General features: G+C 40.2%; 1 protein-coding gene across 2 annotated transcripts in view; it reads left to right on the forward strand.

Annotated features, from left to right (window-relative positions):
* Positions 1-16,205, forward strand: part of tmx3b (thioredoxin related transmembrane protein 3b) — a 33,283-nt gene continuing 17,078 nt past the window's right edge. For both annotated transcript variants that reach the window (XM_038730936.1, XM_038730944.1), the window contains exons 1-11: positions 1-77; positions 332-392; positions 1,003-1,042; positions 3,594-3,717; positions 4,077-4,122; positions 7,421-7,501; positions 7,959-8,058; positions 8,311-8,388; positions 8,734-8,800; positions 13,379-13,477; positions 16,113-16,170. In XM_038730936.1, the coding sequence (XP_038586864.1) occupies positions 44-77; positions 332-392; positions 1,003-1,042; positions 3,594-3,717; positions 4,077-4,122; positions 7,421-7,501; positions 7,959-8,058; positions 8,311-8,388; positions 8,734-8,800; positions 13,379-13,477; positions 16,113-16,170 (788 nt within the window). In that variant the 5' untranslated portion in view covers positions 1-43. The remainder of the gene's footprint in view (positions 78-331; positions 393-1,002; positions 1,043-3,593; positions 3,718-4,076; positions 4,123-7,420; positions 7,502-7,958; positions 8,059-8,310; positions 8,389-8,733; positions 8,801-13,378; positions 13,478-16,112; positions 16,171-16,205) is intronic.

A 16,205-nucleotide genomic window follows, 5' to 3' on the forward strand; every position in this document is an offset into this window, starting at 1 on the left:
ATTTACTAGCTGTATTTCCTGCTTGCTGTTTTCAGTCGAAGCAATGGCAGAAGTGAAAGCCTCCCTGATTTTTGGCGGTACGTTCACTTTTTATTTAATGTATATTTAACACTAGACTGTACATGTTATACCAGCACCTGTTAAATTGACTCTTGAAGGTCCTGTTGTTGAAACTGTGAAGCAAATTGATGCACTGTTAGCTGGGGTCGACAGCTTTAGCTGGTGATGCTTTGGTCATGAGGTTTCAGGCTGGAGGGCTGGAGAAAAGAGACGGTGCAGCTCTTGTTCACATCAATATAACATGTGCTTTATCTCTGTTTTAAAACTACAGTTGCAGCGGCTTTCCTAAGGCTTTCAGCAGTGCTTGCATTTGTTGAAGATCTAGATGACACGTAAGTGATGCTCTCCCCTGCTTCAACATGTCACCTTCCTGCCACTGTCACACTATAGCATGATCATGCAGTGCAACTTCCGAGTGTAACAGCGGACTTGATGTGATTGCAAATCAGAGTTTAGATGAGAAAAACTGGAAAAACATGCAACAAACATTGTTTTTTTTAAAATCCAAACCTTGCATATTTTGTTTGATTGCTGATTTTTAAGGGTTCATCACATTTCCAAAGGATTGCAGTCTTATAAAAAACAGACAAAGGTTGTTCAAAGCCTGAGCAGAAGTCTTGATTCATCTCAGGTTTCCAGCTGCACAGTGGTTTTTAATTGGATGCCTGTGCTGGGAAGTCTGTAGAGATTTTGTCTGTGTGTTTGTGTTTGTGGGATCCTCTAATGGTTCTCTTGTTTTATAATTTAGGGGCTTTTTCTGTAACTTTTTACAACTAATGTACTTATCTCATATCCACATACATGGAGCAATATATTTTTTATGTATAACATGTAACAAGCATCTTGTAATGTGAGTCATTCAGAATACATTATGTGATATAATTAAATTGATCTAGTATTGGCTAAAAGATAAGTACTGTCATTCGTTCTTCTTTTTGACAGATTTAAAGACACCAGAGTGAACGATATCTGGCTGGTTGATGTGAGTCTGACATTATACACACACACACACACACACACACACACACACACACACACACACACACACACAGACAGACAAAGGCACACAAAAATCAGTCTGTGTCCATTGAGCTCAGCTTTAGTTTATATCCAGCACGCCACTGTCCGGCTCATCCCCCACGGAAGTGGCAGCAGTTAGGGTGGGATGTAGGAGGGCGGGGGCCAGCAGGGCCGTGCAGTCTGTCCTCTGTGTTTGTGATTAGTGAATGAGAAGTCATGCATGCCGGGCAAAGCCCAAGGGCTCTGAGGGGTTTATATCAGAGCTTGTGTCTGGGTCCATATAAGCAAATCTAGCTCTAGCACCTGCTTTCACTCCTAGTTTGGGAGGCAGGAGTGAGTCCTTATGCTGGGAACTTTCACCCTGTGTAACAGTGGTTACATGTTACTATTGTTGTGTTCAGAGCTGAGTAATTATAGAATTATTTTACAACTCAGTTCATAAAGTTCAAATTGGCACTAAATTCTTTCATAGAATCAAATGTCTCATGTAATTTATAAGATGTGTTTCCAGTGACTAACCCACAGAGAATTATCAACGAAATCTGCACCTCTTTTTAGAAGAAGCCTATTATGCTATTAGCCTCGTTTAGCTAATAGTTTTAACTTAGCACATTAACTATGTGGTTTAGTCTCAAATGCTCTTGTCATTCTGTTACCAGGACCTGCCCCAAATGATAAACAATATGTACGCTACCTGCCCAGCACTAAGCGACAAAGTTAGCACTAGCAGGTGAACATAATGAAGCAGTTAAAGAGTCAGATTTCCCTCAGGATTTGGTGGAGACCAAACAGAGCTAAAAGGGAGTAATTCTTTGACTTGCATTGGTCAGGTGGCCAGAACAATGACTCCAAATTAATGATAATGTTTCTGTCTGCTAGATGTGTAAATAGACAATTCTTTGCTAAAATGTTAGCTATGACAGCTTTAAAGGTGTATGACAGGGTGGCATATGGATTAGCTTTTTTTGGAATACCTTTGTCCCCAAGTGGCCAAAAAAAACCCAGAAGAATGTAGCCTTTAAGCCAAAATTGAGATTTGTGTACCGTAGGTATTTGTAGCTAGCTGGTCTTAGGTGGAAATGGCATGCTGCTGGTAACCTCTTGGGAGCACCAGTGGTTTCTAAAAGTCTACAAGTTGCTTGTATATCGATGAACCTGATCATCGCCTGAATCTAGAGCTCCCCTCTGCTTTCCAGAACTTTATAGTGAGTTTCAGTCATTGTTTAACTGTACGGGCACAAGATTACAGTTTTGGTTCACTCTCACTGCAACTTTTTTTGGCAGTAGCAAACAGTTGCTGGTTTTTTATTTTTTTTTGCAAAAAAGCTCTAAAAACCCACTGTACACTACCAAACAGCAGACAGACACAGTTAGTCTAGCTGCGGGACATAGTGCAGTATTAAGCAACTAAATTGCCAGATATTTCCCTTGTAGCCAGGGTTGGTGAGGAGCAAAACAGAGTTAAAAGAGAGTGAATATTGGACTTGCATTAATCAGGTGGCCAGTATCAACTTTACATCTTGTTTCTGCTGCTCCCAAGTGGCCTAAAAAAAAAGAGTTGTTACAAGATAGCCCTTTATCTGCACCGGTTTGCACCAGCTGTGTTTAAGTTCTCTCCTAAGTTAGGGTGTAAAATCGACACTAGAGGCTTAGTAACTACTAGTTAGTTTATAACTAAATCAGCTACTAAAATTGGTTGCACTACAGTTACTTGGGGCTTAATCTAACTAGTTTGGCATGAACCACTTGGCATCGTAGTACATCGTAGTAAACTAGATCATAAATTAGGATTACCGTGGTGCAAAATGACAATTATGCTATGTGGCAGAAAGAAGTGTTTTTCCATATTTACAGATACCCGGGGCATGTGTGACTATTTAGTGGTTACTTTCAGAGATGTTGTTACTCATCTCTCTGTGGTTCAATCGCTTTTATTTTTGTATTGCATAAATTCCAATTTCGTAATAAATTATGTTATAACAATGCTAAGTTTGAACTTATTCTAAGCAGTCCTAGTTAATCCGTGCATTCAAATGAACCCCACGTTTGTGAATTTCAGTTTTGTACATGAAAAATACATCCATACCATACCAAATACATACCACAGGTCATACACAATATCAGGTAGTCTTTCAAAGTACAATAGTGAGAACAACACTGCTCAAAAACAGTTTTAAAAACAGGTCATAAACACAAAATTGTTAGACAGAAATTTTAATCCATTACACAATTAACAACATTAAACAACAGCGCTACAGATTTGCTTGTTGTCCTTTTTAAAAAGTACCACTGTCAAATGAGGTGAAACTCAGATTGGTTAATGTTGTATTTTCCCTTGTGTAAGATGAAATGGAAGGAAAAATAAAGAATTTATATTGTTTTTTAATATTCAACCCTGGTACTCACTTCAAATTCAGCACAGTAACTTACAAAGATATATGTGCATGATTATACATAATGTTGATATGTTGCACATGATCTAAAGATTTCTTTCTTCTCCTGGTTATTTTCAGTTCTATGCACCGTGGTGCGGCTACTGTAAAAAACTAGAGCCAGTGTGGCATGATGTGGGAGTTGAGCTGAAGACCTCCGGGTCACCGGTCCGTGTGGGAAAGATGGATGCCACTGCTTACTCTGGTGAGTAAATGATGAAGCACTGAAATGTCTTTCCATGGAGCCTTTTTGTCCCCAGATTATTATTTCATATGCTAGAGACAGATTCAACATAATTTACTGTGTTGTTCCACAACATGATGATGTCCTGTATGTTAACAGGTATTATACAGTATTATAAGCAGCATTAAATAATGTTGATGGATGTTGAATATTTTTAATATTATTGAACATAGTAAATGTTTCAGGCTCATTTTCCTGATTTTTGTCTGAAATTAAGAAGATCTATGAACCCTTTAAGAAGATGAGAACTGGATAGTTAAAACCGTTGAAGGGAAAGACATATTTTGCTTGAGCTGCTATGTTTGTTTTCTATATTGCAGGAATGGCATCAGAGTTCGGTGTTCGTGGTTACCCCACAATAAAACTGTAAGTGACATTTCTTTCAAATTACTCTGTCCTAACTTTAATTAAAATTGACATTTGACAACATTTGAACTTATAAGACGTAGCTCACTGTTTACTTTGATTAAAAACTTTTTTAAAATATTTTAAATACCACTGTAACCATGCGCAATTTTCACTTCTTTTGCCAATTGCTGTAATTTTAGAGAAATCCATTTTAAATTAAATTGTAGAATTTTGTATGGATCGACAGGGTCTGGACACAGTATGATAATGAGTCCTATACAATATATCTGCAGAGCACACCATTTCTCTGATGTTCAGTATTTGTGAAGCCTGTGCAAGAAAGACATTGATTCAACTTTATAATTGGTCTTGTATTATCTTATGTGGTCTACTGTAGACATTATATTTGCTTCTGTACCCTCACCTCCCATATCTCAAGGGTCTTTACTTACGTTTGTGTTGTGTTATTATTAGGATCCTTTTACCCCTCTGTTTACCCCACTTTTTCCCCTTGAGGTTTGGCCTGTTGAGATACCCCTAGATGACTTATTCAGGAGGGAAGAATGTGTTGTTGCAGCGTCCTTAAGGCATAACTAAGTGACAAACTCTGTTCACACCTTTTGAGCTTAAATTTGATTATGTTCAGCTCTGTTGCCTTTAATTATAATTTTGTTTGGGCAATAAACTCTTTAAACTCAACTTTAGCTATTTAAATTTAAGTTTGCCTCTTTCTTATATTTTTATTTTTTTCACTTAAATTTATCTTGTGATTTATTAATTAACAAATCGAGAGTGTTTGATACCATATCTCAGCGGTCGGCAATAGGCGCCCCGCGGCCAGATTGCTTTGATAGCAGAAAAAAAAAAAAAAAAAATTGATAACGGCTTGTGCTGAAATAGATCTGTCATGACAGCAACAGTTACATAGCTCACATAACCACTTCCTCTTAAGTGATTGTGCCTCTAAAATAAAAGCGCAAGAACGTCTTTTGCAGCAATGCTTCATGTCAAGTTTATTAAGAGCTTTTACTTTGAAGAGTTCAGAAGGACAATTCAAAAGAGTCTCTGGCTTGCTTGAAACACCTCTGTAAAAGCTGTCAGTAATGAATTTTCTCAGGGAAATGAAAATAAGTGTCCATAGGTTTATGAATGCAGAACAAACGCCGGAACGCGCACACACTGCAGCACATGCTTTATGTGAGCATCTGCAAAAGTGTCCTTTTATTCAATTTGTTTAACAAGGGAGAAAAAAATATCCACAATAAGATGGAATCCATCTCATTATCTAGCCATCGGGAGTCCCGCACAGTACCGACTGAGCTTAAGGTGCACATGATTTTGCATGTTTTGACTTTGTTCTGGCCCACCATATAACGGCTTGGAAAAACCAGACTTATTTGCCGACCCCTGCCATATCTACTATATCAACTGTGATTTTTGGCATGTATCTCATCACTTCTTTCTTAAAGTGCAAGTGGCATTTTTCTAATAAAATGAATAAATCGCCAGCTGCTCAACAGCAGAACTCATGTTGACTTGAGAGAAATGATCATCCTACATAGCAGAGTTTCCTCATATATTTGAAACAGAATCATTTATATCTGCACGCTGCCATAACAGGCTTCCCATTTAGTTTCATCAAGCTCATTTGGGAAAGTGCCACAGGATCACGGCAGGGTTCATAACATTAAACCAAGCAAGTGATGAAACATCCATCCAAGAACACCATATACCTCCCTCTGAGACAGAGGGAGACTTGATTTAGAGCCCTGTTTCCCCCTGAGTTCATTAAGCCCTGTGGGCTGATGCAACCTTAGCAATCCTTAATGCATTCTGCTTGTTGTAGGAACTCAACTCGAGCAGTTTCCTTGGCTGGAGCTCAGCATCATTTGTTTAGTTTTTTCATTGGAGGTGCGGTGATTTAGATTATCTTGACTTTTGAGGTGAAAAGTATTTTTCTGGTGGATTTTCTGTTTTACCAGAACATCTTGTAAGAGACGGGTTATTGATTATTTTCATTGTCGATTAATCTTTTGATTATTTTTTGGACTATTTGATAATTTAGTCTATGAAATGTAATAAAAAAAAAACATGTGAATGATGGCTCTGATAAGTTTGAAGTGACAAATTCTGTTTACAATAAAAGGCCACTTTACTAGGTACACCTGCTTGTTAATGCATCGATTCAGCCAGTCATTTGGCAGCAACTCCATCCATAAAAGGATGCAGGCATGGTCAAGAGGTTCAGATGTTCTTCAGACCGAACTTCAGAATGGGCAAAAAATGTGATCGAAGTGATTTTGACTGTGGAATGATTGTTGTTACCAGACAGGGTGGTATGCTGCTGATCTCCTGGGATTTTTATGCATAGCAGTCGCTAGATTTTACAGAGTAATGTTTGGAAAAAACAGCAAAGTGGGCGAAAGTGTCTCATTGAAGTTAGAGGAGAATTGCCTGACTGGTTCAAGCTGACATAAAAGGCGACAGTAACTCAAATAACTGAACGTTTCAACAGTGCCATGATGAAGAGCATCTCTGAATGCACAGTAAGTTGAACTTTGAAGTGAACGGGCTACAGCAGACACACCGGGTTCCTCTCTTGTCAGCTAAGACCAGGAAACTGAGGCTACAGTTACCATGGCTTCACCAAAATGCAACATGGATCCATGGATCCATCCTGCCTTGTTTAATACCACTTAATGCCAATTGTGCATTGTTTAAATGCCACAGTCTACCTGAGTATTGTTATTGACCATGTGCATCCCTCACAGAGCAAACATCGTCTTAAGCCAACATGACATTGAATTCAGTGAATTACGATGGTCACCACAGTCACAAGAATTTAACAGAGCACCTTTGGGATGTGGCGGAACAGGAAATTTGCAGCACGAGTGTGCAGCTTCCAAATCTGCAGCAACACATGACCGCATGAACCAGAGTCTCTGAGAAACGTTTCCAGCACAATTCTGACTGTTCTGGGGGCAAAGGGGAGTCCAATACCCAGTATTATAAAGGTGTACTGAACAAAGTGGCCAATGAGCGTTTCAAAACGAGAAAAGCTGCAAATGTTGACATTTGAGAAAACATTAAGTTTCTGTCGATTTGCCTCTGCTGTAATATTCTTTCTCTTTTGTTCACTGAATTTTTTTCTTTCCTGAATGCCAAGTTCAGTGTCACACAATCAATTTCCATTTTATTTTATTTTCACATAGATGTGTCAATCGGCGTCCTCACCGCACAAAACAATGGATGGTGCTGAATGGTTTTACAATTAAAATATCCACCTTGCGCTCGTTTCTCTCTCTGTCCCTCTCAGGTTAAAGGGTGATCTCGCCTATAATTACAAGGGACCAAGGACAAAAGATGATATCGTAGAGTTTGCCAACAGGGTGGCAGGGTAAGTCACAGCCTTCACTCACCGCTTTAAAAAAGAAGTGACATTAAACTGATAAATAAATAGAACGCCCCTTATTCCACAGGAACACATGCTGCACTAATGAGAACCGTCCAAGCAAGCTTATCAGTACAGGCCATATTTGTTTCATAGCTCAATGGATTCCCTCCTGTGATGCTCCAGTTTAAGCCACTGTATCAACTGAGCCTGACAGATTTCTCCTCCTTGAGGGAAATCAGGCTAGAGCCATGACAGAGGGGTTGATCAAAGGCTTGGCATTGATTGGAGTCCAGGGCTGCATGTTGTTGAGTCTCCACTGAGTGGCGCCACAAGCACAGAAATCAAAGACAGAATTGTTGCAGTTTTGACATCAGTTATTACATTAGTGTGCCTTTTTTGCTGAATAGGATTTTACTCATTAAAATGAACTAATTTGTGTGGGTTTTATTTCCCTCTCCAGACCGGCCGTCCGGGCACTCCCCAGCAAGCAGATGTTCGAACACATGATGAAGCGACATGACGTGCTTTTTGTGTATGTCGGCGGGGAGTCTCCCCTCAAAGTAAGCACCTTTTATGTCACCCAGACAAGAATGCTGTTTTATTCTAAGCACCCGGCTTCTTCAGAATTACCACAATGCTATAACTGTATTGATGGAATGATAGAAGCACCAACCTGCTGCTGCTGTAACATATTTTAACAAAGAATAGTTTGTGTGTAAGACCTTGTAGTGTGTCATCCTTTACAGCTGTTTAACACAGATTTATTGAAAGCTGTTGTGTAAATGCTGAAAAGACCCATTTTGCTGTTGCAGGAGAAGTACAATGACGTAGCCTCTGAGCTCATTGTCTACACTTATTTCTTCTCGGCTTCAGAGGACGTCTTTCCAGAGGTGAGGCTTTGAATTTGCATCCTTTTGAGTTTCAGAAAAAAAGTGAAATCACTTGTATTTTTTTTTTTTCATCCCATGTTATTGGAACTCCTGAGTATTATGCATGTTTCTATTCTTGCTGGTTTTCTTGAAAATAAATAATTAATTATTTTAGCATAATCTCTCTGAAACTGCGTACACAGACACCAGACTTTACAGTCTTTACAGTATGCAAAAAAGGTATCAGTTAGCTGCAAAGCCCTGCTGCCAACAGTCTTGTCCCACATTTTGCAGGTGCACATACATTCATGGCGTCATAATGATGGAACTTGGTTTTAAATGAAGTATCTTTTGTGTTTTCAACAGTCAGTAACTTTGCCAGAGCTTCCTGCGGTTGTAGTCTTTAAGGATGGAGCCTACTTTACCTTTAATGGTGAGTATTGTGTTACCCTGTCTTCATCCACTGTTGTCTTGGGTCAGTTTTGTTCCATTAGTTAATAAAAATGGCATAAGAAACAGTTCAAGGGGCCATTTGTGTACTGCTCTTTGTCTTCTTTTGCCATCCTTGTTTTCACTAGCCGTGTCCTCTAGTTTTCCTGTCCCCATTGCTGTTCTTTCATCTTCTTCACCACACTGAGTTATGGTGCGGCAGACCCATCATAAAGCACCCAGGGCTCTGCCCGCTATTTGTGTGTGCAGTGAGGCCAGTGATGTTGTAGTGGTTTGTCTTTGGGGTCGACATACAGTACATAGCAGGCCAGGGTGGAGGGAAGTGAGAGAACAAAGTTTAGGGCAAAGAAACCAGTGCAGAGCTGGTATTGTATACACAGTCATTTCAAGCCAAGAGTCGAATCACTGAAGCAGCCGTCAAGTCTCCGCAAAAAGATCATATTTGACGTAAGAGGTTTAGTGAAGCTACTTTTTTCTGTTGCCCAGTCTTCTCACCGCAACAACACAAGTTCACCACATTCCTCTATGATGTCTTGCATTTTGCTGCTGCTGAGCGCATGCACCGGGAGGCGGAAGCAGAAGCGAAGAGCATCAAGGCACAATGCCAAAACAAAGGGCCCCCAGAAGTGGCTATTGGGCAGGTTTGGTGCACGGTGTAGTGCCCGGAGGACAAAATCCATCTCCGCCGCCGCATGCCAGTTCACGTCTGTCTGCTCTACCTGGCCATTAAGAAAGGGGGGCTTCCTGCACCAGAACTGCAGCAGGAGGGGCTCGCCACAGTAGACCTTGATGACAAAAACTCCACACTCTGCAGAGTCCCCCAGGACCTGGATACGGAGGATGTGGTGAATGTCTAGCATTGCCATGGTGACGGCGTATTAAGCTTGTCAAGGACTGAGAAGGTGAGTAGCATGGCAAAATGACACGGTTGGATCCTTCATCAAATGATGGATCTCTCCTTTCAAGCCTCTAGAAGCTGTAAAAGAAAAGTGCTCCTATTATCGGGGGGGTGAAAAAGGATCAAGAATAATCAAGAGTGTAACTCATTAAGCACTTACCTACAATGACAGCAAAAAATACGTTTCTCCACTGTGCATCAGGGTTAGTAGGTAGTTTGGATTTTCCCTTTTTACCACTTGTGGTTTCCAGCATCTGGTTTCTAACTGAAAAACCCACTGACTGGATTTTGGATATTTAATACATCTCTCGAGGCACCGTATATGGTTTTCTATGATGCTAACTTTGCATGATGTTCGAATGTCAGAAACGGCTTATCGGATATTATTTGGCTAAACTTCGGAGGTGCATTTGCATAGGCATCCAGTGACACTGTTTTATGGCAGACTATGACGGTTATTCATGTTTGTGCATGTAGTATGCTCATATTATATTTTTTATTAGCTGGATTGTTTTTAATTACCAGCTACAGAGGTTGGCACTTCCCGCCTTATACAAGCAACTCTTATCATCTCCCACCCTTGTATTTTTTGTTTGTATGTTTTCTGAGAAGATACAAATTTTAAATACTTCTTAGAATTTCAGAGCACACTCACAAGTCTGAGTTGTTGTGTTTTTTAAAGAATAGATGTCATCAAGCAAAGCCACACTGTCCAAATACGGTCTCTTGCTTTGTGTAAAATGATATTTGATGTATTGTTGTTGAGCTTTGATTGGTTTAGTGCACATCATAAACAGCGGCACCCCCTTTGAAAAGAGCTTTTAAAATATAGTTCAGCGCAGAGGCTCATACATATTTAATAACTCAAATCCTCAGTTTCATGCTGCTATACAGGTCTGCGATGTTATTGTGTTTCAAGAGCTAAATGGTTTTGATCATTGTGTGTGTGTGGAGTGAAATCCACTGGGCTACATGTTAGTGCAGTAAAAAGACAAAAAAAAATGTAATGAGTATGTATGTTAGTCTACACAGCAGGCTATTTGCAAATGCTTCACTCCAGGAATGTGCTTTCAAACATGTTTTTGAGGGTTAATACACATTAGTTAACAATCAGAGCCCAACATCAGGCTTTCTGTTAATCAGTGGTTTATGGTTTGGCCCTGCAGCTTGTATGGAAAGGTATATAGCGCAGCCAACTGTGACTCAACCCTATTTTGCATAGTTTATTGGGAGCGCTTAAATGACAGGCCGATTAACAGTCCCGCAAATGTGATGACAAAATGAGATCACACTTAAAAAGGTGATAACATACTGATGACAGGACACGTAGACAGTATCGGTTATTTAAATTGGCACAAGGTCACTGTGCCAAAAAAGTGCAATTACTAGTGGAGATGCTGCAGTGGCTAAGACACATGTCTTTGGTGGGGGTGTTCGGGTTTGAGTCCCACTGCGACACATCTACCAATGTGTCCCAGAGCAAGACGCTTAACCAGTGGCGTGTGACACATTAGGGCTGGACAATAAAACAATAACAATAATTATGTAATGTAGTCAGTGTTGACCATTAGCATGCTACATTATGCTAATTAGCACTAAACACAAAGGACATCTTAGGCTGATGGGAATGGTTATTTGGTCATAAACCAAAGTATTTGATACATAGAAATGTTCACCTGACAATGGCACTTGAAGATCAGTCAGAGGAGTTGGACAGGAGAGGGACATGAATATAAGTATCCAATAGTCGTTGAGATGTTCCACTCAAAAATTTCACAAATGTCAACCTCATGGTGGCACTAGAAGAAAAGTCAGGGGATCGCCAAAGTCAGAAGGATACATCCTCTGGGGTCCCTGAAAGTCTGCACAAAATGCCCCGACAAACCCAAAGTGAAACAAAGTTCACTTTCTTTTTTTAATATCGTAAGAAAGCGATACGTCCTGTCATTTTGCTGTTAAACACAGCCATCTTTTCATCCTCTGCCACCTTTTGTGTCTCACCCTGTTTGAATTATCTTTGACGATATTACCTCTCTCCTCTTCTCTGTCTCTCCATCTGATTTTGTTTCTACGCTATCTCCATCGTCTTGGAGGTCTCCTGCGCCATTAACCTTCATCCTTGAAATGTGTCGGAGCTTCCTCCTCCCTCCGCTCAAAACTCTGACACTGGATCATCCTCACTGTCTGTTTCTATTCCCCCTCCTGCCCCTCATCTTTCTCTCTTCTTGTCTCCCGCTGTGTGAACTCTGGGCTGACAGGCTCCTGTAGGGCAGTATGGAGATTGCGAGGTTGGCGCCCAGGAAGAGAGCAGCTCTAATTTGTCTCAAGGTTGAAGCAGGTTCAGATGGTGTAGAGGTTCACTGGGCTGTACGCTCCCAGCATGCGGCCTTCAGCTCTCTCTCTCTCGCTTCTCAAAGAACAGAGTCGCGCAGCTGCATGCTGTCTATAAAGCCAAACACATCTGTGGAAAGAACACTGTGGAATGTCTACCAGATCGACTGACTCAGCAGCCTTAACAAAAACACTGCTCTGCTTTTGCACAGCAGCAGCTCTGAGAAATAGAGTGCATTGCAGGTCATTTTGGATCTAATACTAGTATAAGCTACGACCTTGGGGGTTTAAAAGCGTGCTCAGGTTTTAGGTTGTCATGTTCTGTATTATACTACCAGCTCCTTTGGGGGCCTGGAGCTTAAGAACCATGTAAAAGTCATCAGTGTTCTTGTAATTATTGTAATCGTGGCAGAAAGGTCACAAAAACGTATTAACATGTCATAATGAGGTTCCAGCTACATTTGACATCAATTATGAGCATCCCGTAGCCTCTCTCAACCGGAGAAAACAATGTTGTTGAAGCAACCTCACTACACCTTGTTTATACCCTGGAGGGACAGACTCTGGTTCCCGTTTGCATGTTGCCTCCAGATGTGAGGCTAGCAACAACATGTGGCTCTCCTTCAGGAAGCAATCCTTTATTTTATGTCAGCTTATTTTTTATTCATTTGTTAACCTTTTTTGCTTGTCATGTCTGTGTAATTATGCATTTGCTCCAAATGTGTAAAGATCTGCCAAAACTGTGACCTAAAAATGAATGGAGGTATCTGTGGAGAATCATTTACAAAGCAAATGTGTGGGGTTTTTTTGAAGACAGAATGGCATAATAGTTGTAAAAATGAGGTCAGGTGAGCCAGCGTCCCAGAATAAAACAGCATTTATAGTGAATGAAAATTACAGTTTTTTTAAAAAAATATAGTAAAATAATCTTTTACAACCTTTTATGTGGACAAACCAGACAGAACAAATCTTCTTTTATTTATGTCTTGCAACCAAACTGATACTTTGATTATGTACCTCTGGATTGATTGTGACTCAATCTATTGTGCTGTTTCAGATCCAAAATAGCCTCCCTGACTACTTAACCCAGAGGCAGCCCTCTGTCAAAACAATGTCTGATGATTGTTTAACTGACCTCTATGACTGCTCAGCTTGTGTCCCACTCTTTATTCCCTAGGGAGTGTACAGGTGGTAAACACTGTGATCTTCTTACAATCCAGGCATCAATACACTGCTCTGCTTTGCTTTTAATATTGACAGGTTGTGTGCTGAATGTCAATAGGCTTTTTTTGTGCTTCTGCTTCTGAAAGTTTCTGTCTCTTTGTGTTGCAGAGTACGAAGATGTTAGTTTGTCATCATGGGTGAACAAGGAGCGCTTTCAAGGATACCTTCAGATTGACGGCTTTACACTGTATGAGCTTGGAGAAACAGGTGGCGTATGCATACACTTTGTCATCCATGATGGAACTGTGAAATTGACAGTTTATGTATAGATTTTGTTTATCATTCTCCAAAACTGTATCTTATCATGACTTGTTGTTCCAAATACCCATTAATGATTTATATAGTAGTTTTATTCCAGATGTATAGTTTAATTTTAGGGCTGCAACAAACTATTATTTTCAAGGTGAACAGTCCAAAACCCAAAAGATATCAGACAAAGAAATGTAGCAAATCCTCATATTTGAAAAGCTTTGCTTAAAAAATCACTTAAACGATTGTAGAAATAGTTGCCAATTCATTTTCTATTAGCCAATAGATCAATAGACTGATTTTTTCAGCTCTGTTTTGTTTTCAAACATTTTAAATGTCTGTGTTTGGTTAATTGTGAGCATAATCTGTGTGATTTCTTTTTTTTGTTGCATATACTTTTTACTCTTAATTATTATGGATCCAACGTCAAATAGTCAACATTTTTAAATTATAAGATGATAGGACCAGGATGTATAATTTGAAGTGCATCAGCATTAGGGCTGTCGTGGTGAAGTAATTTACCCCGCGGTAATATGTTGGGGCTCAATGAAGTAATTTGGTGCCATATCTCATAGTAAGAGTGTCTGATCTCACCTCACTGCACAGCGAGCCGCTAACAACAACTTTATGGTCGGAGCAAGCTAGCTACTGGGTGCTTGTCAACAACATTGCCAAGCAAACTCATTTTTGTAGTTTGACCGTGTCTTTTTCATACGCAACGTTAGCTATATCGTTACATTCAGGGCTTGTCTATCGAGTCAATTTACATACCGCAGCAACGCGCGCGTGCACACCCACCCACACACACCGGTGTGGAGCAGAATGGGCTGTACACAGTTAACCACTGCGCTGTAGCAACATTATAACTAAATTTCCACAGAAAGCAACATTAAAAACAGCTGCAGGCAAACCGACGCACTACGCTCGTTAGTTAGTGAGCTTGAGATGAGGTTTACCGTTTCTCCCTCTGGATTATGTTAGTCCAACATCGCTGAGCCTGCTAGCCACATCAGCCGCACAATATGCTAACGCCAAGTTCGCTAACCTTTAAAATAAACAGTAAAACAACACAAAACACAGCAACACTTACAGCTTCCAACTTTGAAGTCAGGTCAAGTACACGTCCTTGAGCTGTGACAGAGCTCGTGACTTTTGAAGCACTAATTTATTCATTTAACACGCCCTGAAGTGTAAAGTATGAACATTGCGGTTGTTGAGGTGCTTGCCATCCACCGTTGGTAAGCTTGACCGGTATTTCAATTTAGCGGTTATCGCGACAGCCCTATTCGTCAAACGGCTTGTCCCTTCAATTCTATTTAACACTAAAATCCCTCATATTTAGTTTACCACCCCCGAAAATATATCCAGTCTACAGAGGGATGACTTACAATTAAAAACAAGACATTTTAGAGATGTTCTTGTCAAAAGCTCCATGTAAAAATATCAGCATTGCATTATTGGGCCTGTGATAGAAAAGACTGTCCCCATCTAGATCTTCCATCTCGATTTAGACCATGTTGCTGTACTTGTTCAAATGTACACACACTTTCTCTCCCCGCAGGAAATTTAAGCTCAAGAGTGAAACACAAACTGTCTCTTAAAGGCAGCAAATTGATTATCTGTGCAAAGAAAGCTAATATTAGATGCAGTATTTGACCTCTTTGTGTGCTGTTTACTGAGACCAGTGTTGCTCAACGGTTGGATTTTGCTTACATTTGTTGCTGTTTACAGTCAATTTTTTAACCCATTGATATCAACTTTGCTGCTTAGTATTGGTAGTTCTGGACACAAAGTAATCTTTGAAGTATTTTAATTGGATAAACACTGAGTGACTGATTAAGTGGTTTAAAGCTCTAAAGCCCCATCACACACTGACACAAAACCGTGTACCCATGTCTAAATACCAGTGTAACCAAAATCAATGAATAGTCTCAAGATGTAATTTCGATCCATCTCAAGGGTTAGCAGCATATGGAAAACAAAATCTATTTGACAGACTCACAGTACAACAGTTTTTGTGTTCTCTGTGGAGCACAGAAACATTGTTCTATACGCTGTTCTATAGAGGCAAAGAGTGGATTGAACATCTGGTAACCACAATACAAACATCCATTGTAAAAGAGAGTCTACACTGTACAATTTTATTTATATATATATATGTAGCCACTGCCTTTACATAACCTCAGCCTTGCAACGTAACCGCAATCTGTGAACACCAGGGGGCAGGCTGGTACTCTCATCCAAGCAACAAGGGGTTTCTGGCCTCAAACCATACAAGTCTGAATAGCAGGCCTTTTAAGTTGTGTAACAGTTTTTTTTAAGTAGATCTATTTGTCATGTCATGGGTTCGGGTTTTGAATGGCACTGAAATAGCTCCTCTACCAGAAAGTGACCACTTGTTTCCTGTTAAACCAAGTAGAAAGCTTATGCTAGCTTAATGTTTGAGTGGTGAATGAATAAAGCGCACTCGGTGCCTCTTTCTTTCTTTTTCCCCTGCTGAGAGGCGATTTGTCTGCTCTGGAGCCTGATGTTGTCTTCTCGCCCTCTTTTTGTGTGTGTGATTGTGATTTGTAATCCTTGTCTGCCACCCCAGGCAAATTGGTGGCGATTGCAGTCATCGATGAGAAGGGCCCCACAGAGGAGAGTGGCAGGTACAAAGAACACTGAAATTAAAATGCATGGCTGT

This window comes from Micropterus salmoides, unplaced genomic scaffold, assembly GCF_014851395.1.
Source record: "Micropterus salmoides isolate LMB-PRFRI ecotype aquatic unplaced genomic scaffold, ASM1485139v1 Ms_hic_scaffold_1, whole genome shotgun sequence".
In the NCBI taxonomy this organism is placed as follows: domain Eukaryota; kingdom Metazoa; phylum Chordata; class Actinopteri; order Centrarchiformes; family Centrarchidae; genus Micropterus; species Micropterus salmoides.